The sequence below is a fragment of the Canariomyces notabilis genome (genome assembly GCF_033297395.1).
Source record: "Canariomyces notabilis strain CBS 508.74 unplaced genomic scaffold N656scaffold_2, whole genome shotgun sequence".
Classification (NCBI taxonomy): Eukaryota; Fungi; Ascomycota; class Sordariomycetes; order Sordariales; family Chaetomiaceae; genus Canariomyces; species Canariomyces notabilis.
Window position 1 is genome coordinate 2,040,724 of NW_027041824.1, and position 23,037 is coordinate 2,063,760.

The 23,037-nt window shown below is 54.5% G+C and overlaps 5 protein-coding genes across 5 annotated transcripts; 4 read left to right on the plus strand and 1 right to left on the minus strand.

Moving 5' to 3' along the window:
• Positions 1-2,546: 2,546 nt before the first annotated feature.
• N656DRAFT_701281 (glycosyltransferase family 2 protein) lies at positions 2,547-4,322 on the minus strand (the record flags this gene model as incomplete). Its single annotated transcript, XM_064810933.1, has 4 exons — positions 2,547-2,792; positions 2,876-3,170; positions 3,253-4,131; positions 4,237-4,322. 4 exons carry the CDS (start codon positions 4,320-4,322, stop codon positions 2,547-2,549), a joined length of 1,506 nt encoding a protein of 501 aa, XP_064674265.1.
• Positions 4,323-12,764: 8,442 nt separating this feature from the next.
• Positions 12,765-13,708, plus strand: N656DRAFT_266149 (uncharacterized protein). Its single transcript, XM_064809056.1, has one exon. It carries the CDS (start codon positions 12,865-12,867, stop codon positions 13,375-13,377), a length of 513 nt encoding a protein of 170 aa, XP_064674266.1. The 5' UTR covers positions 12,765-12,864; the 3' UTR covers positions 13,378-13,708.
• A 1,064-nt stretch (positions 13,709-14,772) lies between these two features.
• N656DRAFT_266161 (uncharacterized protein) lies at positions 14,773-16,888 on the plus strand. Its single transcript, XM_064809057.1, has one exon. It carries the CDS (start codon positions 15,010-15,012, stop codon positions 16,786-16,788), a length of 1,779 nt encoding a protein of 592 aa, XP_064674267.1. The 5' UTR covers positions 14,773-15,009; the 3' UTR covers positions 16,789-16,888.
• Positions 16,889-18,040: 1,152 nt separating this feature from the next.
• Positions 18,041-20,151, plus strand: N656DRAFT_701846 (amidase signature enzyme; the record flags this gene model as incomplete). The annotated part of the gene is made up of 6 exons (XM_064810978.1): positions 18,041-18,171; positions 18,230-18,332; positions 18,398-18,899; positions 18,953-18,969; positions 19,032-19,152; positions 19,205-20,151. 6 exons carry the CDS (start codon positions 18,041-18,043, stop codon positions 20,149-20,151), a joined length of 1,821 nt encoding a protein of 606 aa, XP_064674268.1.
• A 349-nt stretch (positions 20,152-20,500) lies between these two features.
• N656DRAFT_826474 (uncharacterized protein) lies at positions 20,501-22,965 on the plus strand. The gene is made up of 2 exons (XM_064818483.1): positions 20,501-20,671; positions 20,889-22,965. Exons 1-2 carry the CDS (start codon positions 20,556-20,558, stop codon positions 22,813-22,815), a joined length of 2,043 nt encoding a protein of 680 aa, XP_064674269.1. The 5' UTR covers positions 20,501-20,555; the 3' UTR covers positions 22,816-22,965.
• Positions 22,966-23,037: the final 72 nt, after the last annotated feature.

The following is a 23,037-nucleotide window of genomic DNA, read 5'->3' on the forward strand; positions in this document are numbered from 1 at the left end:
TGAACGAGTCTTTTCAACAGATGACCATGCGTGCTTAGCGTATCGCCCGTAAATCGTGGTATCATGGCTACACTGGAGCTGGGTTGTCGGCGTCGCGTGCCCTTGTGAGGTTTCTGGTAATGGTAGGCGTCATTGCACACGCAGTTTCAGCAGTCCCGTCGCTGGCCTGTTCGAGCTTTAAAGTCAGCGTGGGATGAGCGAGGTGCGCTGGGAAGTAAGAAAACATAACTAAACTCGAACTAAACCATACACACCTAATCAACCGAAATGAAATGTATCAGCAGCACAGTTCTTTTATGAAACTGATGCGTGCCAGTCGGTGCCAGCTTGGCCTTTGCAAATACCAGTGGCCCAGTAGGTACTGTACTTATGTTTGGCGAAGCTAAGATAGGTAAGGTACCTTAGCTTTTCTCCCCCACACCCTTTTACCCGAGCAAGCCGAGTTGTGATTGTAGGAGGATCTCGGGGGAAATACCAAAAAGAGGAGAAAGGAAACGGTTTGGTTGCAGTTGATCCTGCAGACTCTTCAAACTGGTGAACCAACCTACTGTAGAGTGGGCTGCTACCTGAAGCGCATACCGCAAATGCCAGGGCAACGGTAACTTGAAATTGATGTAGAAGTTCCAGCCTACATGGCTGGCCATGTCCAGGTCTTTAGGTTGCAGTAGGGTGAGTATTGGAGGCGCGAGCATGAGAGGGTTGCTCTTCTCGAGACCAGCGTCTGTTGATCCGGGCATTTCTCGCGTACCGTACCCGCCAGGGTAACTAATTACGTTGTGTGAGCCGGCGATTTGAGCGTTTGATCGACAAAAGACCTTGGAGCTTATCCTCAACGCTGAGATGCCTCGCTATGCGCCCGATCTAACTGGAGTGGTTGTAATTACCCAGGTAGGCTATGGCTGGAATACGCGTGCAGGCAGGAGAAAAAGTGACATTCTTCGCTTGCTTGGCGGCCTACAATGAGGTGGTTGACCTCGGAGATGGCAAGTGCAACTGTTACCTGGTATCTTGTGCTCCCGGAAAAGGCCACCAGGTCACAACTGCCCGATGTGGACCTGTAGGCTTCCTCCTCCATCCTCTCATGCGGGCGGGTGACCAATCGCATTAGCATATTACATCCTCGATACTTCTGAAATTGCACGGACTGGCCGAGCAATGAGTTCTAAAAAGTGCTTCTGGGTTCCAACTGCATAAGGTACCTAGGTACTTCGTATTGAGATGTCTCTAGCGTGATTCACGGCCTTAGATTATTTTACATAGAAACAGATTCTGTGCAAAATGGAGCTGAAACAATGTCATCCGCTCTGGGATGTTGATGAAGGGCTGGCTTCAGAGTTTGGTGGATGGTCTGAAATAACAAAGCCCCAACGTGGAGAGCTACATAGCACGCAACGTTTCGGAGTCCTGACCTCTCAGGAGGACGGAAGCAACGGGTTAGGTTCCATGACATACTCGCAGCTGCCACTAACTGCTGCCAGTAAGTGCATGTGTGTGCCTAGGTTCTCGAGGGGTCTTAAGTACCTTCCCACCCGACATAGTTGCTCACCTTCTCTTTCTGCAATGTCTGCGCCGGGCAATGGATAGGTCGCGGATGTTTGTGCGTTATGGCTATGCTGAATTATAACCTTGTTTTGTAGGTAACTTTAGTGTAGACTTGGCTCGTGAAAAAAATGCTGTGTCACCTGAGGCCATCCATCCTCGCTGACCAAAAACCAGATCCGATACACAGCATCTTGCAGCCCTTTACAAACGCACGATGGCGTGCATTCGTCTGCTGTGCTACCCGCTAGCGGAAAGGATCGGCGCCCGCTTCCACATTATAGCCCGATTTGGATGTCTTCCTGTTCCTGATTGGTCAGTTGACCGCATTGTCGACGATCGGCCGATGCCGCTAACTTCCAGGTCCAAGCCGTCCATTGACGTCCGTGGCTAGGAAGATGGTACCTTAGTTATATTGCCGTCAGTCTATCTCTGTATGGCTGTTTCTAACGGAGCGACCTGAATCTATGTACTTGTACTGCAACGCCTCCTAACCGTCCTGTCACTTTCTGTCCACGAACGCACCTTTCCGTTAACCTTTTTTTTCCCTGCCTTACTTTTTTTCGAGATCCAAACCCAGTCTATCCCAACATCAATGTCGAGCCCTGGTCTTTATCTTCATTTTTTGTACCCCCACCGTAAATTGGTCAATAGCATTACGATTTGATATTGTTGTCTCCTTTGGTGAGACAGCCGATCCCTTCGTGACGGAGTTGAACGCAGGAAGAAACCAAGAAAATACCTGGCCAAGCCCCTGGATGCCTCCAATTCAGTGTCCTTTAGGGTGATAATAAGGGAAGAGAGGTGCCATCTGATTACCCTAGATGTCTTCCCAAGCAGGCAGAGTTCTGTTTACCTCCGCCCCTGTAGCGTCCGGTCCGTGGAAATGCCGCAAGGAAATTCACACCGTTCCGCGTTAGTCGTAACCTTCGTTGCACTTCGTGACCGTTGTTTCCTCCTCTTTCATGGCCACTCTACCATGACATGACAATATAAATCTCAGGCAGTCAGCTTGCTGTACGTGGCCCCTCAGGTGTCGTGAGCCGAAGAACATCCACGGCAACCGCACACCCACTGAACTTTTGTTTCTCGGGCGACACGACAAGACGCTGGGCCTGTGTTGAGCGAGACCGGCGTATCGAGTTAGGAAGCTCTGGTCCAGATGGTGTCGTCAAGCTCTGACTGGGAGGAGGCTTCTCCTGCAGCCGAAACGTGTTGTGCACGTCGCCGTCTTCTCGGCTTCCCCATGATGTCTGCCAGCTGGTTAGAAAACTAAAAAAAAATGCACTCCCATATTGAAGTCGGGCAGGCGGAATTGGGGCACTCATTAATGTACCTCTTTAAGCGTGAAGAAGGCATAGAGCTTGATCAAGCCGTGAAAATAACCAAACAGGATGGATACCGGCAAGAACACGAGGTCACTCGGATTTTTGCGAAAGAGTCCAAGCAGTTTGACTACTTTGGTAAAACCAAACATGAATATAATCTCGGCCGTGAGCAAAAAGTAGCGGCTCCTGAACTCCCAGTTTTCCGTACCCCACCAGCATGAGCAGAGCAGGAGGGGGTCGACCACGAAGGCCAGCGACGTAAACGTGGTCAAGTGCAGTGCATAAGTGCACCAGGGCTGTTGTCTGTCATTGAGAGTACTGTAAGTAAATGGTCCGGACTCATAGAAATGGGGGGGGGGGGGCCGCGAGAAAGGGGCTGGCATACGTCCACACATATCTGTCGTGCACAAGACTAGTCCAGTTGCTCCTCCAGTTGCTCCTCGCCCAGCGTGAGCATTGGTAGAGGAACTTTATGCTGTTTTCCAGAGTTGTCTCAATCTCGCACTCGGGCTCGTACTGAATCCATGTCTTCCACTGATGGGCCACCAGCCACCGCGTCACAAAGTTGTCGTCGTCGGCATTGAGTATGTACCGACCCCATTTCTCGTTCTTGAAACTCCCCAAGAAGTTGTAGCTCTTGAGGATCTCGGTCCGGTAGGCGCCAGTGCGACCAGACATGCACGATGTTCCACCGTCGATGTTGTGGGTGGCTGAGATCTCAAAATTCCGCCGTTCGATGTAGGCGGCACCGAGCCAGTTGAAGATGCGAGTCACGACGCCTCCGTCCACGCGCTTCACCCTTTGGCAAGTCCCGACTCCGCCGATCTTATCGTCTTCGAACGGGGCGAGCAGCCACGGCATTAGCGTCGACGGCCACTCCACGTCATCGTCGGCCATTACGGTTATGGCCGTCTTCACGTGGTCGTCTTCGAGCGCCTTGCAGAGCTGCAGGCGCTTGTTTGCTTTGTCCACGTGCAGAACGTCAATTTCGGTTGGAGGAGGGCATGCCGGTCCACGCAGCGTCGCAGCCACCCGCCTCAGCGCCTCGTGTTTATTCCACGTGGTCACCAGTACCAGCTTCGCCGGTTTGCAGGCCAGAATGCTCTCTAGCGAGGGCCGCAGCTCCTCCGGCCTGTTGTGAATGGTGGGTATAACCACTGTGACATCCTCCGAGGTGTACTTTGGTTTCTCCCAGTTTGGCACCTTGGACTTGTATGTCCAGTGGCTGTAGCAGTGAACGATCAGTCGCACGTAGCGCCAAAGCCTAGATATACAGTTAGCCCAATCCTGGCAAGTCAGGTGGTGACCATTGAGAGCAGAGACACGCGGCAAACAAGGGCAGGCACGCCATCGCCGTTGAGAGCCATACCAGGTGATAATGTGCAGAATATACCAAAACCGTGCAGACCAGAGAAAGTCCAGCCTCGGAATCAGCACATCTACCAACCCAGACATGCTGAGTTGACCGAAAGGCCCCAATTACCAGCCAAAAGAAAAGCTGGGTCGGACGACAAGCGGGGAGCGAGAGCGGCGGATATGGAAACCAAGAGAGGGCACGGCCGTGGCATAGGAATAACGGCTGACGTGGGCCGGTTAAGGGGGTCGCGGATGGGAGGAGAGCCAGTTCGGCGGATGAATTTTGACGGCAGGGCGCTCGTGCATCGGACGCCTCCGAGAGACAGGAGTTACCGTAAGCGTGGGCTCCTTGCTCCCTGTAGCGCGGAGGGACGGAGGGAGGGACGGAGGGAAGAGCGTGGAGTTTCTGGCTTAGATAATAGCAAAGGCTGAAATCAAGCAAGAACGACCGATACAGGCTACCTCTGCCCGGCACGACGGCGAGGGCGTTTGGCCGCCGGCGAGCTAGCACCAGGGAGGAGTGACGAAAACCAGACGACTAGCACGTCAAGGAAACAAAGCCATTGCAAGGACCGATTGGCCTCAAGATAACAATGACGGAAAGAAGAATACGAAAAATAAAGAGAGAAATCGGGGGACCGCAGAGATATCCTCAGGGTCCAGACTCGGGGAGGGAGGGCCGAGATATATAGTAGGCTCGTGGAACGAAAAGAGACGTATCTACCTGACTTATGTACTCAGGTAGGTACGGTGCATGGCAGCTACCACCTTGGTAGCAGAAAAGGTACAGTTCTGCTTGGGGGAAGATGAGACAAGCAAAGTACAAGACGTCGGCCGCAAGACTTTGCGGGTACAGACGTTTCTTCGTTCCCTTCCGTGCATGTTGTACCCCATACATAGCCGGCCGAATGTGTAGAGGCAATCTTGAAGGATGCAGTCGTACTGGTGCATGTACAGCCCGAGCCGCGCCCCAGTCCATCAACACTGCTCCGCTAGTTAGTGTGTCTCTTGCTTTCCCTTCGTATCTTTGTTTAGGTGTGCTGGATAGGTACGTTCCAGTACCTTCGTCGAGCATACACAAGAAGGGAAAACGTTAGATGACAGGCGAGAAGCGGGTGGTTAGGGCAAGTGCGGGTATGTATGTACTCACGCAGTAGACCATGCCCATGTTCACGCATACAACTAAGGTATGTAGCATCCTTCAAGCATTGGTCGCTGAATTGATGCAACAGTTTTTGCTCGATTCGACGTCGAATCGGGATTGTATAGGGGGGTGTGCCTAAACCAGAGGCTTGCCAAGGCGAATTAGAGCCGTTTGGGAGGGAGGGGTGCGTGCGGCAAAATGCCCACAAGCTGCAGTTTAATCTTCTCATTTTTATATCCGTTTCTTGGTTTCTTCTTTGCATGCGCTTTTCGACAGTCCATGTCCATCTTGGCTCTCGCGATTTCGAAGCAGCCTGTCTCGAAGGAGCTATGCTACTTCCCGCATGGAAAGTTTGTCACGACTTCTATGGTCTCCCGTCGAGGCACGCCTCCAGCGCCATCGTAGATACCTATCGTACGGTATGCATAGGTATATAGCGAGGAAACGTGAATTCGATCATGTCTACCCGAGGCAAACACCGGTATGTACTGTGCCTACTGTAGACTGAATACCTTATACATACGAAGTAGAGCTGCAGCTGGAGAGGCATTGCACCACCACCCCACCAAATCGCCGAGTGAATGAGGTTTAAGTTGGATTGCGGAGTCATGTTAGGGTCCACCATCACGATTACCACAGTCACTCAAGCAGGTACTGTATGTATGTACAATACAGTACAGTACTGTACCTTAGGTGAGCTACCTTAGCCACTATTCCTATGTATGTACCTCGAAGTACAGCACCCAGCAAGCAACTTGAAAACATTCAGGAAGGCGTTCTTGAGGCGGAAATCACGCCTAGCCTATGCTCCATGAGTCTCCCACATCCAGGCCGTCTCTGATGACGGCCTAGATCTCTGCCGGCGACCCATTGTGCGTGTGCTTGCAGATTTCCTTAGCAATCGTTTTCCCGCGTACTGCCTGCTGGCAGCGCCCAACAAGAGCTATCACATGGAAACCAGTCCTGGCTAGGTAATTGGTTTGTCGCCAGCCTCTCGCTAGCCAGCAGTGGAATTCGCTGCGCTAATGACTGCGCGTAGACATCTCACGAGTGGACACGACACAATCGCCATCGGACGGGATCGCGGCTCACAAGATGCGGAGATCGGTGTTGGGGCCGATTTAGTGGAATTTTGGGGCTTCTTGGCACCACCTCAACGGCCCTGCTGACAACAGCTGCGCAACAATACTGGGGTAATGTTCGTACCTTCCTTACTAGGTTGTCAGCCAGTCCTAGTCCTAAAAGTACCTTAACTTACCGTAGGTATTGGACAGTACATTACCGTCACTGTGCTCGATGCGATGTGTACCCCAGCAATTGGAGCTGCTTTCCGTACTTGAACTACCTCCGTACGATTCGGGCTGAATTGTAAGAATGGCAATCGCTCAAGGAAAAGGAAAGCCTTCCCGCTCGACGTGGCTTTCGCGCATCCCTGTCCAGGGTCCCCGGTAAGCTTGAACGGAAGAGAGTGCCCACCCCTTTTTCGGCACAATCCCGCCTCGGGTTGGGTCCACGGAAGGAACAAACGTTTTCAGAAGATGGAATTGCGCTCAAGGTAATTACTGAAGGGCAGCCATTCTGTGGGCTGAGACTACCAAAGCAATCCATGGACTGCGAACGGGCATATCCGGCCGAGCCCATTTGAAGAGTGCATGGAAGCTTGGGGCTCTGTTAACTGCTGCTACGTTAACGGCTGGGAAGCCATCCATACCATGGACCAATAACTCCCTGATAGGGAGAACTTCGTACAGCACCTAGGATGCTGTGTCTGGAGTCTGAACCGTCAACTTTGGGCCCCGGCTTAGTATTGTACATCAAGTACATACCCGCACAATATAGCGCAAGACGGCCGCTCAGACTGCTTCAAAGACCATCAACACCATGAACCAGAAAAGGCCCCTGAGGGGCTCAGCGTGGTTCCCGCCCGGGCATATCGACTAATCGGGCCTTGTACGGGATCTCTACCCGTTTTAAATATGAGAGTGGTTTGACCCACCTAACTGTGAGGGAGCAAGTCGTTTTGTGACTTTGTCCGCGGGCAGGATCGTTAGATGAAGGTTTTGTGAGATTGCAAGGGACCTGCAAGACTTCGGTGTGCCAGGAACGTCAAGATTGGCTCGTCTCTTGGCATGCTGGGACTGCTAACGGACGCGAAGGACCTCGCCGCACGACACAGACTGTGATGCGCTAATACCCCACGGCCGGTCTGCGCTCGCAATGACCAATACAACAACAGTGCAATCGCATAAGTTAGTTCTCATTCAGCAGCATTTGTGTGTTCATCCCAGCGAACCGCTGCCGAGCCAGAGGAATGTGAAATAGCCATATGCATGAAGTATCGTAAGAGCGCCGCCCACGCCGTTGCTCTACCTGGACAAGACGGCTCGGGGCTTGAGGATTGTTGAAGTGAATCACCAAAACCCACCTCTTCCTGCAGTAGGTACACTGTACCTGAGATCGAGGATCTCACAAATGTTAACGGCAGGCCGAAACCCGGCACACCGTGGGCTCCGGGGATAATGTTGACTCGGGCCATATTTTCGGCTAGCCCAGCCGACCCTGCCATCGGCTGAGGTGAGGAGTAGACCAGCCGAGACCAGCGAAGGATCAGACAAGTCTCTGGCAACAGTTTTCCAGGTTGGTTTGTTGAGAAAAGGAGATTCATTACATACAATACCTTACATATTTATGTATTGTACAGTACCTCCGTGGTTTCCAGGCTGCTGTACGGAGTACTTCGTAAGCGTTGGACTTATGGAACATAATCTACATGAAATCGTTTACCTCTATACGTATAGAGCGTACGTAACTGAATGAAATGCCGCACCGGAGGCTCGCTTCGAAGCCAACGTAAGGTTCCTCTGTACCTGGATGTACGTGCAGTACAGTACATACAAGTACAGTACAGTACAGTACAATACGGAGTACATGTATGGCTGGCTGCGGCACAACTTGAACCATGTCTCAAACTGTCAGCGGTATTCTGCACGGTCTTGAACGACAAGCAAGAGCATCCTCACTGAACGTTAAGTGGAGTGCTTGTTGCTCAATCGTGACGGCTTCGGATAAGACCGCGATCGTCAAGGGCTAAGTTGCATCCTGCCGCCAGCCCAGGTGGGGCACCTAACATTTGGCTCCATTACACAGTACCTGTCTTTTTGTCAGAGCCAGGCTCTTCATCAGAGTACCTGTCGCTATCGTACAGGACTGAGGTGTATCGAAAACAGCACCAGCAGTTCCCCGGAGCAACGGGCTGTAATCATAAACATGGCCGTACAGGTTGAGAAACCATGAAGTTGATCTTGCCAGAATCAGATAATCATTAGTGTTACTCTGTACTTCGCACTACACAAGCATTCACGTATTGTATGTATCTTACATACAATGATGTAAGTTACCCAATTGCTTACAGTACTAACTGTGTCTCGATGTTTTTTTCACGACTGTGATTGCTAAGGCACGTGCTCGAGCTCCTTCCTTTTTACCGGCAACTCATCAGAGTTGAAGTGGGAACTTGAAGCAAACGCCAACACCCGGGTTAGTCAATGGACATAAACACTGAAACCATCGTGAGATTGTCTTGGGCAAAAATCTGAGCGATTGTAGCTATATCCCTGTCTCCAAACTCCAAAGGGCCTTGTCGATGTCGTGACCGACAAATCGCCATCCGACTCGATTTCTGCAGGGCCAGTGCAAATCCAAGCCAGCCGTTCATTGCCCTCGGTCTGTCGCTCCTCGCAAGAATCGTGGAAAGTCTAGGCGACAGTCAAGTCAAAATGTCAGACCTTGGAGCTTAGCCCAATCTTTCGGGGTGCGCCATCACACACAGCGGTTGCTGTCTGATCGTTGGCCCACTACCGTCGCAATACTGCTAACGTTATGGTCTATCGTCGAAATTCTGTGTCTCGGACGCTGTTTGTTTGCTGGCAGTCATATCATGGCCCCCGCCGAGCGTGCAGTTCCAAATCCCACGAGCCGGCCACGGCAGTTGAATTGACGAGACCCGGAACCTGCTTCATCAGGATTCGACCGAGGCGGCGAGGCCATCGCCAGGTCAGGCTATGTACAGTACCTAGAATGGTGTTGCGGACCGCTTCTGGAGCTGGGTGGCGCCAAACTTGTCGGCATCACGGTACCGAGCTCTAACGGACGCTGGCGAGAACGTCATTATCACCTTCTGAACTCGCTCGTCATCAGATTTTATGGGCTAAATATTGAAACTGCAGAACGTGCCGCCGGCTGCCACGCCCTATTCACCTGGCCCAAGGTGTAGCTCCTCGCAATGAAACTCGCATACACTTTTGTACAATACAATACGTCTAGGCAACTATACTACATATCCGCATCCGGCAGTGCTTCTCCGCGCGACACTATCGGCATCGTCCCAAGGGTCCAGTGGCGTCATTCGCCTAGACGGGCTTCTAGGGCTGACGCGGGCAGGTTCTATTCCCATCTCAGTCGTCTGGGCGACTGTTTCGCCAGTGCATATTGAAGATCACGGAGCTTCAGCCAGCAAACGGTTTGCTAAAATGGAACCCAACCCGCGGGCCAAGATCATGTCTAGGAGTGGATCGCGCGGGAGCGCATGCTTCGGGGATGCAGGAAGGCCATTCCGGTCGATGCGGACGATCTGTATGATCCGCATGTCCGCAGCAGAACCTTCCTCCGCTGGCACTATGTTTTTGGATAAACTGTCGCCGAAATCGAGAGGAGCCCGAGCCGAACCGGCGTTTCCATGGATCGCTCTACACAAAGGGCCGGTGAACAGGGGTATTGAAATTTTTTTGTCCCCCTTGCCTCGAGCAATCTTCTTCATGGCACATTTGTCCCGCATGCCCTAGAGCTTGGTTGCATTGTTACAATGCTGTGCGTTGTTGGCCCCTCTGATGCAAGCACGCAGGGGTTAGGCCAACAAATCCTGTCTTTAAGTGCAGCAGGACGATAGGATTCGCCGTCCGAGCAAGATCTAGGGAAATTCCTGCCCCCCATGCCCTGGAATACCGGACCGTCTGCTGTACGGGAGACCACGACACAGCTCCATGTCTGCGGGAGGCGACTGGCAGAGAGCCCTTGGTCGATGTTGCTTGGACGACTTCAACATGCTGGCAGAGCTACCACGGCCTGACTGACGACCAGCTGTCAAGCGAGCTATCCGTCATGCCGCGGAGTTCTCAAGACTCCTCGCCCAAGTCGCGGCCAAATCAGCAGGTTGTGAGACCCAAGACTTTGATTTGCCCTTACAACATGTCTCCTTCTTAGGAGGCTCTGGAGGCAATACTTGCGTCTTTGGCTGGATCGTCTCTAGTTGACCCAGGATGCACAAGTTCCGAGAATGGATACGCACTCCGAGCAGTCGCTAGTGGCGCTGTGGCGATTGGTGGTAGCATAGCCGCGAGCTTGCTTAAAGTCACAGCATATTGTTGTTGAGCAACTGGACTGGAAACGGGCTGTGATATGGCGAGCAGTTTCATTTGACCGTGGCGAGTGCCACTTCTAAGTACAGGGTTGACTGGGTCTGGGGCATGACGAAGAAATGGTGGATCTTTGCCCTCCCGGAGGTACAGTTACCTCATGGAGATGGTCCTTCGACAGAGTTCCCCGGTCATCTCAGCTGTCACGCGAACCGTCGTGTCTGCGATAGATGTGTGCATTGTTCTCTGGTTGGCGAGCATATCATACACGCTTTGAACCCCTCCAGCATCCCCAACTGAAGCCGGACTGCTGGTCGGCACCGTTGCATGGCTCCTCTGATCACCAGTCTTTCAACTGCAGCGGAATAACCATCGCCACATTTGGCTTTCCCCTCCCCTACGGCAACTAGCTGTTCTTTCGAGAAGGATACCCCGCGCTCCGCAGTTCTAGGCCCGCCTCGACGGCCCCCGGCACCGGATAGGAAGGCGATCACCCGCAAGAATGAGGGGTCCGAGGATGTGTGGGGGAACATTCGAGGTACATGAAGATTTACCGTCTCCGAGCCTAGAGAGCGGAGTGGAAGCCCTTTAGCGGCCCAGCGTTGACAATGGCCGCGAACCCGCTGGGGCCTCGTGGCTAAAGACCCCGTTTCTGACGGCGGCTGCTCCGCTGACCGCGGAGTACAGAGATATGGACGAGCTCGCCTCATAGTCGTCCTACCATACGGATACGGATCAGCAGAAGAGCAGCAGGGCTTGACTACCAACTCTGGTAAGCTCTGCAGAGCCAACCAACTCCGCTGCGTCGGACACCCAGCACGCTTCCCCGAAGCTGTCGCTAGTGGCAAATCGACGTCTAGGTCAGGCGGGCTGATCCAACCGGACTGTGATCGCGCCCTGAACCGTCGGGGTCGTGAAGTTGCCGCGGGGTCGAATTCATTTCGCCACAGCACGTATCGTAACCAGAGGGTTAGGTGAACGTCTTGGCCACGAAGGCTTCAGGGGATCTTCCTACATCCACACGCTAAGGTCTTGAGTTATGGCGGTCGGCGAATCGCAGAAGCCTCTTGGAGCTGTTGTCCTCAGACATCCCCGCCGTTCCTTTATTGGAAGTGTGCTGGCGTCCGTTTCCACATTCTGATGTGAGACACGTTAGATCTAAATCCCGTTACATGTGTGTTGGCAAGCAAGGGCGCAGGGAGTACGGCTAGCTATGCGGAGCAGTCCTTTCCTTCTTTCCTCCCCTTTCCGCAGTTGTAGTTGTCGACTCCGGCGGTTAAGATGCTGCCCTGGTATAACGGCAACCCTGTGGGCCTTTGCTTAAGCGTCGATCTTCTGCTTCCGAGTGCTCTGGGGCTTTTTTGTCAACATGACGATGTTGGACAGGCTGCTACTCTGAGTAAGGCTGTTCCCGTTGAATGATAAGACCTAAGTAAGGTACCCCAGACTTCGATACGGGGTACGATACCCCTTAACTACACAAAGACCTCCACAAATTCCAAACCTCTTAAGAGAGACAGGACAGACCCATGTTCACAGGGCGAGGAGGGCGGCTCCGTTGTCAAGATCGGGCTGAGCTTCCGGCACTTCAAACAGCCGAGAGACGGCTGGAGATGAGCCCGGGCCGTGGTTTCAGCCACAACCTACCGCGTCCCTATGGCCAAGCTTTGAGGACCCGGGTGGCCATTCCGAGAGACGGCAGGCATGGTTTCGCCTCTTTTCTCGAGAAGACAGAAATGGAAAACGAAACGAGACCGAGACCGGGTTCCTGTTTGGGAATATGCCCGGCATCAAAGAGCTACAATATGTTGGGAAACAGGGACTTCTTCATGAATATACTTGGGCCAACCGGAGGGCTCCTGGGAAAAAAAACTGCTTCCGGATAACTTCGTTGCAATTGCAATAGCGGATTCCGGGCAGTATTATCATCTCCCGCACTATCTGCAGATGGGGGGAAGTATTCGGGGATATTAGCTATCGACAGAAGCATGCAGGGGAGATTTGGCAAGGCATTATCTGTACAAAGTGCAGGCAAACCTCTCGAGCTACGCTATCTCTCCGGCCTATTTTGTGGCCTTGGGATGCAATGCAGCAATGCAGATTGACAGGAGAGGCAGGTCAAGTCAAAAATATGAGGACGGGCTCCGACTCTGGGCCGCCTGGGATTTTCCCGCACAGGCGACAGCAGCTCGCCATCAACGAAATTATGAGGTGGTCGGTGTATGAAACTCGAGTACACTACCTCCGTGGATGGTCGCCAAACTACGAGGAACCCTTATCTATTTTTCTTCTCTGTTCTCCCCTTCCTGGTGGGCACATATCTGTGAAATGTGCCGAGTGCTTCTCTGTTGCTAGGTTACCGGATATAAGGGAGTCGGATGAAGGAGGATCCAACGCGGGGCTTCGGTCCTTCTTCCTCGCCGCCCGCTCAGCGCGATCCAACCCCACCCGTTGGACGCCTGGGAGACCGCCCGAGGCAGAAACACGCCGGCCGGCTCGGCATTGCGGGGCCTGTGTAGCGGAGAGCGCACCCAGATATGTACATATGTACTGTTGTAGGTTGCAAACGCCAGGAGAAAGCGGGTCCTGTATTTTTTGATAGTACTGGGCCTTCCCAGCGCGCAGCAACTGCTACTGAGTTCTAAATCTTCCCTATATATTTTGCAGCCTACAGTGTACTGTACAAGGTGCTGTGGGATCGGATCGCATGTGCAAGTGGTGGATGGCCCAAATATCGGACGAGGAATGGACCCCCTTGGGCAACATAGAGGGACAGGAGATACACAACTTACCGCTCACAGCCAGGCTCACAGGACTGTCGCACATATCTTAGATCATCGAGTCGTCCTTTTGGCTGAGGCTTCCGGCCAGTGTCTCGAGCCGCGCATTCGTACGGTTGCTGGAGGTTACACCGCCCGCCCGGAAACGTGAATCGGAGTAAGACAGCGGAGTAAGACACGGGAGCAATCGTCAGGCCGTTTGCATAACGGCAGTCTCAAGTTGCTCAACGATCTGATCAGCGTCTTTTTCCGCCGAAAAAAACGTGAAACATATCGTGTGCACTCGCGTTGCTTGTTGGAGCAAAGGGTTTATCGGAGTGGATATTGGCGCGTCGCGGTGTCCACCCTCATTGTCTGCATCCGGCTAGTGCCGCTATCATCGCGATTCTGGGCTTCGAGGCTCAGGGGAGAGCTCTTGACCGCCGGCAGAGACCCGAATTCCGCGGTCCGTGTGAATGAGAAAATTTGCTGCTCGTCGTCCATGACAGCTCAGGCCATATCGCGAAGCGGAGAACAAAAAACTTTACTGCCTGGCTATGACCGTGTTATGCCGACAATGATGCTCATAGAACTTTGGATTTGCGGCCGTGCTGTGCTGTGGTTATCTGCATTAGCCATTCCATTGTTCTCCTCCTTTTGTATCCAATGACACGGGCTGCAGCCAATTCCGGTCAACATCCAATCATTCTAGCGAGCCAGATAGCAGGTGTGTGGCGGACGAACGTAGACTCTCACCGCTGAGTGGCCGCGCGAGACCGCCTTCTTCAGGCCCCGCGCCGGCCCCTCCCCAACCCCAGCCCCAGCCCACAAGCCCCCTGTCGGCCCCTCATCTCTCCCCCACACTTGCTGATGGTTCTGGACAGAGGGGAATGAGGCTGATCACTATGTAAATGTAGGCTGTGCTTGGCCGCTCGGTGTGGTGTCGATTCCGTAAGTTGTCGCAAAAGCGCAAACCTTCGCTTGCCGGCATTCGTCATCCCCCCTTCATACCAACGGTCCCCCTTTGTTCGCCAATCCGTCAACCATTTGCCTCAATTACCGGACGGTCGCACAATTGTTGCTTTGGCCGGTGTTCCCCGTTGATGCAGGGCAACCGGAACACTGTGCAGGTCGCAGCTGGAGACTGGGATTTTTGCCTGCGATCTTGCTTGCTTCGCTCAAGTGCCTTGTCCTGTCCACTCTCAAGGTCTCAATTGTGTGTCGGTGGTCGTCCGTGATCGGGGACGACGAAAAGTTCTGCCGTCCATTTTGCAAGCCCGCCAAATGCTCTTCAAAAGGCCCGACGTGGCCGCCGTCTCGATTCCCCGCGTCTCGTGCGTGACGCGGCGATAGTGCCGACGGTCCCGTCGCTGGGTGGCTTTCCATCGCTCGGCGCTGACAGCTCGCACTACTTCCTCATTTCGTTCTGGTCCTTTTTGGTAGGCCGGTTGTCGTTGCAAGAAGATTGAGGGATGCCCGGCATGGCGTCGAACAAAATCACCAAGACGAAGGGCAAGATGGTCAAGCCGATTCTGAAGAAGCTGTCGCACTCGGAGAAGAACTCGCTGGATTTGGATCGGGGGTGGGATGAGCAGTCAGTCGAGCAGCTGGAAAATAGCGGGGGGAATGAGTTTTATGCTCCGACAGCGAGGGACGTTAGCTTTGGATTTTTGGGTGGTTATGGGGCAGTTGGCGACGCCGGCGTGGTAGGTAGTGTGGGGAGCGGCTTCCGAGCAAAGTTTCAACACGGTCGTTCTGGATCGCAAGCGTCGACCGGGAGCGGTCCGCGCGGTGCCTTCGTCCATCCTTTTGCTCAGACTCCGCGCACAGCAACCCCTCCTCTGTCGTACGCCAATTCACTTGCCTCGTTTGACAACAACAACACGCACAGCGGAAGGGACCACTCGCCCACCATCACAGAAAACGAGGACGACGACGAATTCGATGCCACAACGACCTATTCTCAGTCCCACTCCCACTCCCACGCCCGCTCTCACACTCACACTCATACTCATCACCATCCTCACCTTCATCACCCGTCTGACTCCCAACCTCCCCCTCCGCCGCCTTCCATCTCACAATCTACCCTACGACGCTCATCGATCAACACGATCAACAGCGGCCACCGCACACCTTCCTTCCCCGAAACCCAGGCGGCCTCAAAACCGCCCTCTCTTCGCATCAACACAGGCCGTTCCGTCTCGGGCACCTCCCGCCTCGCACACGGCAGCGGAAGCGGGGCCAGCAGCATTCCCAACGCTAGTCGCTCAGACTTGCATCTCAGCAACAATAACAGCAGCGTACCGCATCTCAACCTGAGCGTGAGCATAAGCGGCACGCTCGACTCGCCGACGGGCAGTCTCGGCGGCGGCAGCAGTACGATCCTCTCCACTTCCACTTCGCAACAGCAGCAATCACAAGCAACCCAGTCACAAATGTCGCCCCTCCGCAGCTCGCTCGACTTGGCCTTTCCGCGCCTGCGCAGCCGCTCCGAGCTGGACACGGCGGCGCGCGCTGAGAACATCCGTGCAGCTCGCCGCAAGTTTGAGGAGCGCGAGCGCGCCAAGGAGGAGAAGCACGACCGCGAGATGATCCGCAAGCGCGAGCGCAGGGATACCAAGGAGGCCAAGAGCATCGAAAAGGGCGAGACCGTCCATCACCGCAAGGTCAGTTCCACGTCAAGCAGTACTTCCGCGGTGCCGGATAGCGGCGGCGGTCCCGGCGGCGGTGTGGGGCTGCAAAAGGCGGGGACTTGGACGGCTGGCGGAAGGAACTCGCCTCGTCTAATGGGGAGTAGAAAGGGGAGCGGGGCTTGGGGGGGCAGCGGGGTTGAGATTGCCGAGCATCAATCACAGCATCGGTCGTCGCCGTTTCTGGGACGGGGAGCGGGTGGCTTTGCATCGTCTTCGGCGCCGGCAGGGACGATAGGGTCGCAGCATCACCCTCACCATCATCAGGGGCTTGGAATTGGTCTTGGGAGGAAGAGGCACACTGCTTCGCCGGCGCCGGATGCCGCGATGACTGGTGCGGCCTCGACGGTCACAGGAGAGAAGCAGATGGGGTTTGCCAGCCGCAAGTACGAGAGCGTGCCGTTGCAGACGCCGCCCGCGTTCGGGCCCGGCGTGGACGATGTGCGGTTCGAGCAGACGCGCCCCAGGAGGGGCAGCGGCGCCAAGCGGAAGACCCAGAGCTACTGGCAGGGCTTCCTCCTCTGGCTGAGGACCAAGCTGTGGCGGCTTGGAGGCCACTAGATGGGTTTTGGCCGGGTAACCCAGCGGGTGAACAGCAACTGCCTTGGGATTTATGGACACACGGCTACCTCGGAGTACGCAGAACCAATCATCACTTCTTTTCTGCCCTGCGAACCTTGTTTTCCCAGCTATGGAATTGGTTTGATACCAGGGACAGCGTTCACATAACGCAGTTTGCTGTCCTCAACTTTCAGCGTTCATGCGGCGCTGTGTCCCCGTTGAGGACGATGGAAGGCGGGCGGCTCCGCGGGCAGCGCAGAGCAGCTGCAGCGGACAGGGAACAAGCAACAAAGTTTCGAGCTTGCATTTTTGCTCTTTCTCTCACCATGGCTTCGAGAGCGGCGTTCAGGACTGGACAGCACTAGGCTGGATTAGGATCTCCTCTCCAACGAGGATAGCATCCCGGAGGTTGGTTGTTTTCTAAGGACCTATCTGGAGAAGGGCGTCGAGGTTAGGAATATTATATCTTTTATTCCTTCACCTGCTGCTCTATTCGCTGCACTTGTGAACCTGGTGTCTCTTGTGATCGCTTTATTTTCCAGGTTATGGCACTCGCGACCTGGGTAAGGTACTGATCGTTCTCCCGGTCTGTCTAAGCTGTCGTTGTTTCGAGCGGAAGTGGCGTTGGACTTCCCCACCTCAACTCTTTCTCGATCCTCCCCGCCTTCCAATTCCCGTCATACAAGGTGGACCCAACTTTACATGGAAACCAAAAGCCCCAATATGTACAACGCCAACTTTAGCACGTAGCATTAGGGCGTGGATCCGAGGCACAAGACTAACCGCGGCGGCACAGCCGGACGATATACATATGCTTTCTACTTGACGTCAGTAACACTCGATGGCATGAGCTAAGCAACATTTGATGATCTGACCTGAGCAACACTCAAATGATCATCGGGCAGCTGTGAGTTACTTAAAAATTTTGAAATCCGAGATATTCCAGGTTGCGAGCAATTTAAGAGTCCTCAAGTACAAGTCAAACCCTGGAAGGATCGACGTTGGTCGTCGCTTCAGGCCGACCCACGACGGATCCTCCTCTATAAGATAAACAGGGGTCACAGCTCAAGCTCGTCTGGCAATCCAAGCTGGCCTTATTCACGGCACGCTGCCCAGCTGGCTTATAATCCTGTGAGCAGCTGCCTGTGGTTGAACCAGTTGATATCCGCCAGTGTACGAATTAGCACAAACATCTTTTGTCTGTCAACTTACCTGGTTGAAGCACGGCAAACTCCGATAATAACAACAACCAATGGCTCCGGCACGCCGTTTCGCTAACCACCCCGGAACGAAAGAGGCACCCGCTTCTGCCCTCGAGTATCGCTTCGACAATGACGAGAACCCCGCGCTGCGGGGATTGCCTCTTGTGTTGGCCTCGCTTGTGTAAGTGCTTGCTTCGCTGCTTGGTACGAGAACCCCATCAGCCTCTAACTGCTCGTAGAGCTTCAAGCTCAGAGTGGGTTCAGAAACTCCTTTGGACAAACGCCAAGTTCAGCCAGTTGAGGTACCTTCCAGGCTTGGAGCAAACGAGCTGGAGGCTGGAGGTACAGTGACATCCCTCGCCCCGGGCAAGTATAACTCCGTTAGTGATGCTGATTTGCGCCCAAAGCCGAACGTGATTCCCCTTGGCGATGGCAGCTCTCCGGAAGGCATGCTTGAGCTGGGACCCGAGCTTCAGCAGCCCCAGCCTGCGCATCTCCCCGGCAGATTTTACTCGGTGGCCGACTACCACGAGCTCTACAAGTCCGGGGAAGCCACCCCGCTGCAGCTGGTCGAGACGCTCCTCCCGCTCATCAGGCGGGACGTGCAGCCTCAGTCCAAGTATGCGGTGGCCTGGACACAGACCAATGTGGACGAGGTCCTGGCCGCCGCCAGGGCGTCGACTGAACGTTGGGCGGCGGGAAAGCCCCTTGGCCTTCTGGACGGCGTCCCGTTTGGTGTCAAAGACGATACCGAAGTAAAGGGCTACGTCTCGATGATGGGCATGAAGGTGAACAAGGCCGAGGAGTATTTTAACAGGCCTGAGGAGAAAACCGTCTGGCCAGCGAAGATGCTCGAGGAGGCGGGCGCTATCATGGTAGGAAAGATGAACCAGCATGAGATTGGCATGGGTATGTTGTTATGTCCTTCTTTGTCAGAGTTTTGGAGGCTGACGTTTCGATAGACACGACCGGCTGCAATGTAAGTACTATTCCACATCTCGAGATCGACGAGTTATGGCAGCTAAAGTGCAACTCAACAAGCCGACGACTGGGACAGCTACCAATTGGTACAATAAGCTGTACTATCCCGGTGGATCGTCGTCTGGGGCAGGTTCGGCTCTTAGCGCTGGCATCGTTCCCATAACTCTTGGGACAGACGCGGGTGAGTACGGGTTGTTCGAGAGCCTAGAGGATATAACTGACACATTTCCCAGGAGGCAGCGTGCGAATTCCATCAGCATTTTGCGGCGTGTATGGCCTCAAGACCACTTTCAACCGGCTATGCAACAGGAATTCAGCCTTCTGCGTCATTGGGCCTCTAACATCGACAGTGGCGGATCTAACGATTGCATACCGGTTCATGTCGCAACGGAATCCGGATGACCCTGCCCAGAACCTGTTCGCTGTCTCAATGCCCCCAGAGCCGTCAGCCAAAAAGTACCTTGGCATCTGTCGAGATTGGATAGCCATATCGGACCCGGATGTGAGAGGAATCTTTGACACAACCTTGGCCCACCTCACCTCGCAGATGGGTTACGAAGCGGTCGATATCAAGCTTCCCTATCTCCGCGAGGGACAGCTTGCCCATGCTTGCTCTGCCACCACCGAGGCGGCCAGTCACGCTCAGGCGCGCGTCAGGGATCCGGCGCGGTATCTCGGCCCCCTGAATCACCCGAACCGCATCGCTGTCTCCGTGGGGTCGCAGACGCCAGCGGCCGATCTCTTCAGGTACGGCCAGATCCGGCAAGTCATTATGGAGCACCTGGCCTTCCTCTTCGACAAATATCCAGGCTTGCTGGTGCTCACGCCGACGACGCCCATGGCAGGATTGCCAATCCACCCGGGCGACCAGAAGTACGGGTTTACCGACGCCAACGTGACCATCAGGGCCATGTCGTTTGTGTGGTACTCCAACATGAGCGGCTGCCCGGCTGTGAGTTGCCCCGTCGGCTACGTCGACCCGGCACAGGGCGAGGGCAAGCTGCCCGTTGGCGTGATGGCCATGGGGGAGTGGGGCGCCGAGGAGCAGCTGCTGGCGTTTGCGAGAGACACGGAGACGTACTTGAACCACGTATACCCCGGCGGCAGGCAGAGGCCGGCCGAGTGGGCTGATGCGATCGCCATGGCGAAGGAAAATGCCGCGAAGAAAGGGGATAAATGAGAACCCATTCTCGGGAACGAACTGAAGATACCCTAACCCTGTAACTGGAGTTTTACGGTGGCTTTCTTTACATTTCCGCTGGATTGGCTGTTTACATTGTGTTGATCCTGGAGTGAGTCGTCACGAATTAGTCCATCAAACATACGCTCCATCTTCGCTTCACGCAGTTTTACATTATTATGAGCAAAAAGACAGGCGGATGATCATCGTTGCATTGCTTCAAGTTGTGTGGGTAGGAGACACAGTGCGATATCAGCGGAGATTCCGGTTAGACACTGTGCTGGCCCGCCAAAGTTTAAGCACCAGTGGGCTTCCTGCTTGATTTCTTTCACCTGTGATCCTCTGGAGCACCGTACAACTGCCACCTTCTACCTCGTCCCGCCAGCCGATTCCCGGAAGCTACCATGGTCTACAATTGGGATGCCCATAGAGAGATATGCCGCCGCTTATTTGTTGAAGAGAAGAAGTCGCTAGATGAGGTTGTTGAGTATATGCGAGAGCACTATGACTTTACTCCGAGGTGAGTTTTGGCTTCCCGACTTCACAATTGCATACCTTCACGTCTGGCCCGCCGTACCGATACCGGACGACCCCATCTACCGCTGGACAGCCCGGTATTTGTCTGACCCTCCGTATATCTTTACCGACCCGACTGAGCCGCACATCTCATCCCGACCTGCCAAGCATCGCATTTGACTCTGAGTGCTCAGGGCTAATCATGGGCCGCGTCATTGTAGTCGACGCTCCTTTCAGGCAACCTTTTCCAGATGGGGCTTTACCCACAGAGGGCCTCCAGTGTACACGAACGAGGAGCTTGTCGCCCGCGTGCGAGAATTATGGGAGCGGAATCTGACCCAGAAGGAGATGCTTCGCGTCCTCGCAGAGGAAGGCTATGATATCAACGACCGGAACCTAGCGCGACTTCGGACCAAGCATGGACTGCTCCTTCGGGTCCCGGTGCTACCGTTGCGCGGTCAAAGCGCAGACCGTGGTGACAGTATTGACGCGGAAGACCACCAGGACGACGGAGAACACGGCGATCAGAGCGAGAGAGGACAAGAAGACATCGACGGCACATCTGACGGCCACGGGATGAGTGGATTTTCACCTGCCGATGCACAGGTCCAAAACGAGACTTTTGAGGCCTTTCGTCAGGCCTACAGGGAGGAGAGGAAACGGCGCCTAGAAGCTGAGTACTACGAGAGATGGGCCGCAAAGAAGCGACGTCGGCATACGAAACCCTATGCTGGCCTGCCCGCTGATCCCCCCGGGCCGCCTCGTTTCCCATCCGAGACGACTCTTGCGGAAGCCAAGGAGATTCTACAACTGGACGCAGCTGCCTACCGGACGGTCAGAGATAAGTTTTACGCCATTTGTGAAAATGCAGGCGTTGTTAAAAAGACGCTTGCCGGGCCTGAAAAGTGGGAGGCGCTCAAGGACCAGCTGGTCCGTGAGAGCATGCATCTTCGCGCCGCCATGTGGGATCCCACCGACATGGAGCAAAAGAAGCTTGCCATCGATATCATTGCTTGCGACGTGACCAAAAGAATCAGAACGGCAAATAGTGCTATATCTCTCCCCGAAGCCAAGACCATCCTCGGTCTGAACCCAGAACAAGCGAGAGAGCTCCGCGAGGCCTTCTGCGACATCTTGGCCAAAGAAAAGTTCACGGCCAAGCTCGAAGAAGGCCTGGAGTACTTCGAGGCGCTCAAGCAGAAATGGATCGCTGAATCGGAACTGCTCAGCCGTGTGGTGGCGTCCGAGCATACTGACCCGGATTACCGTCGCAAGATGAAGGCCATCAATGTGATATGCCGTAATGCATCGAATAGATACCGAGATGAGAAGATCCGCCTAAGCAAACCGCAACCGGATCCGAAGCCGGTCAGACAGAGAGTGCCGAAGCCCAAGAAAGCAACAAATCCAGCTCGGAAGCCACCTACACAGGCCGTCACGAGCCCGGCGAGGTCGAGATCATCAGCTGCAGCAGTGACGCCGGCGCAGGAAGTTGCGCAGGCATCCGCACAAGCATCTGCACAGGCACCCGCACAGGGGACTCCTGGGGATGCTCCCGTGGAAACTCCTGCCGAGACGCCGGCACCAGCGCCTCAGCCCCGGAAGCGGGGACGGCCAAAAGGCAGCAAAACCAAGAAGGCACTCCCGCTGACGGAAGCTCGTCTGGTATTGGCAGACGCGCCAGAATCTCTGGCTGGCCAGGAATCGATGGGCGCTCAACGTGGTGACAACACGCTCCTTGCATCCCAGGTACATGACTCCTTTCTGGATGGGCCATATGAGCAGGGCTATGATGTTGCAGCGCAGCAATCCAAGCCCGGCCAGCAGGCGGCACCGTCCGGCGCCATCGCCGTCTTCTTCCGGCTGCGTCCCGAATCGGCTGCCATGTTTCCGGGCATTCCTACGCAGTGGATATGCCCGCTCAGCTCGCCGAGCATCGCTGAGGTGCGGGCGGCCGCCGTCGAGAAGGCACCAGGTGCCGTGTGCCTGGGGGTCGAGGGCATTATCAAAGATGGCAAAGGGGGCGAGCTGCCGCTGCCAGTGAGTGACGAGGCAGAGCTGGTCACTTACCTGCAGCATGTCCAGGGCTATGGGGCGCCAACGTTTAATGTCCATATTGCGCCTCGCGGGCCTAGACAATGGGAGTAGCATGCTTTGGCCTGAACTGTGTCCGGCCGGGTAGCGGGAGTTGATGGAATGTGCTGTATTGTCTACTTGGAGAAGATGCCCTTGTTGTGGTAATGCAGATAAAATAATACTGTGCATTCAACGCCAAAACCATGTACTAATGCCATGCCTGAGACTTTCTCATTATCATCTTAACCATTGCGGTGCTTAAGCTGTGGTGCATGTTTGTTTGAGTAGCGGGAT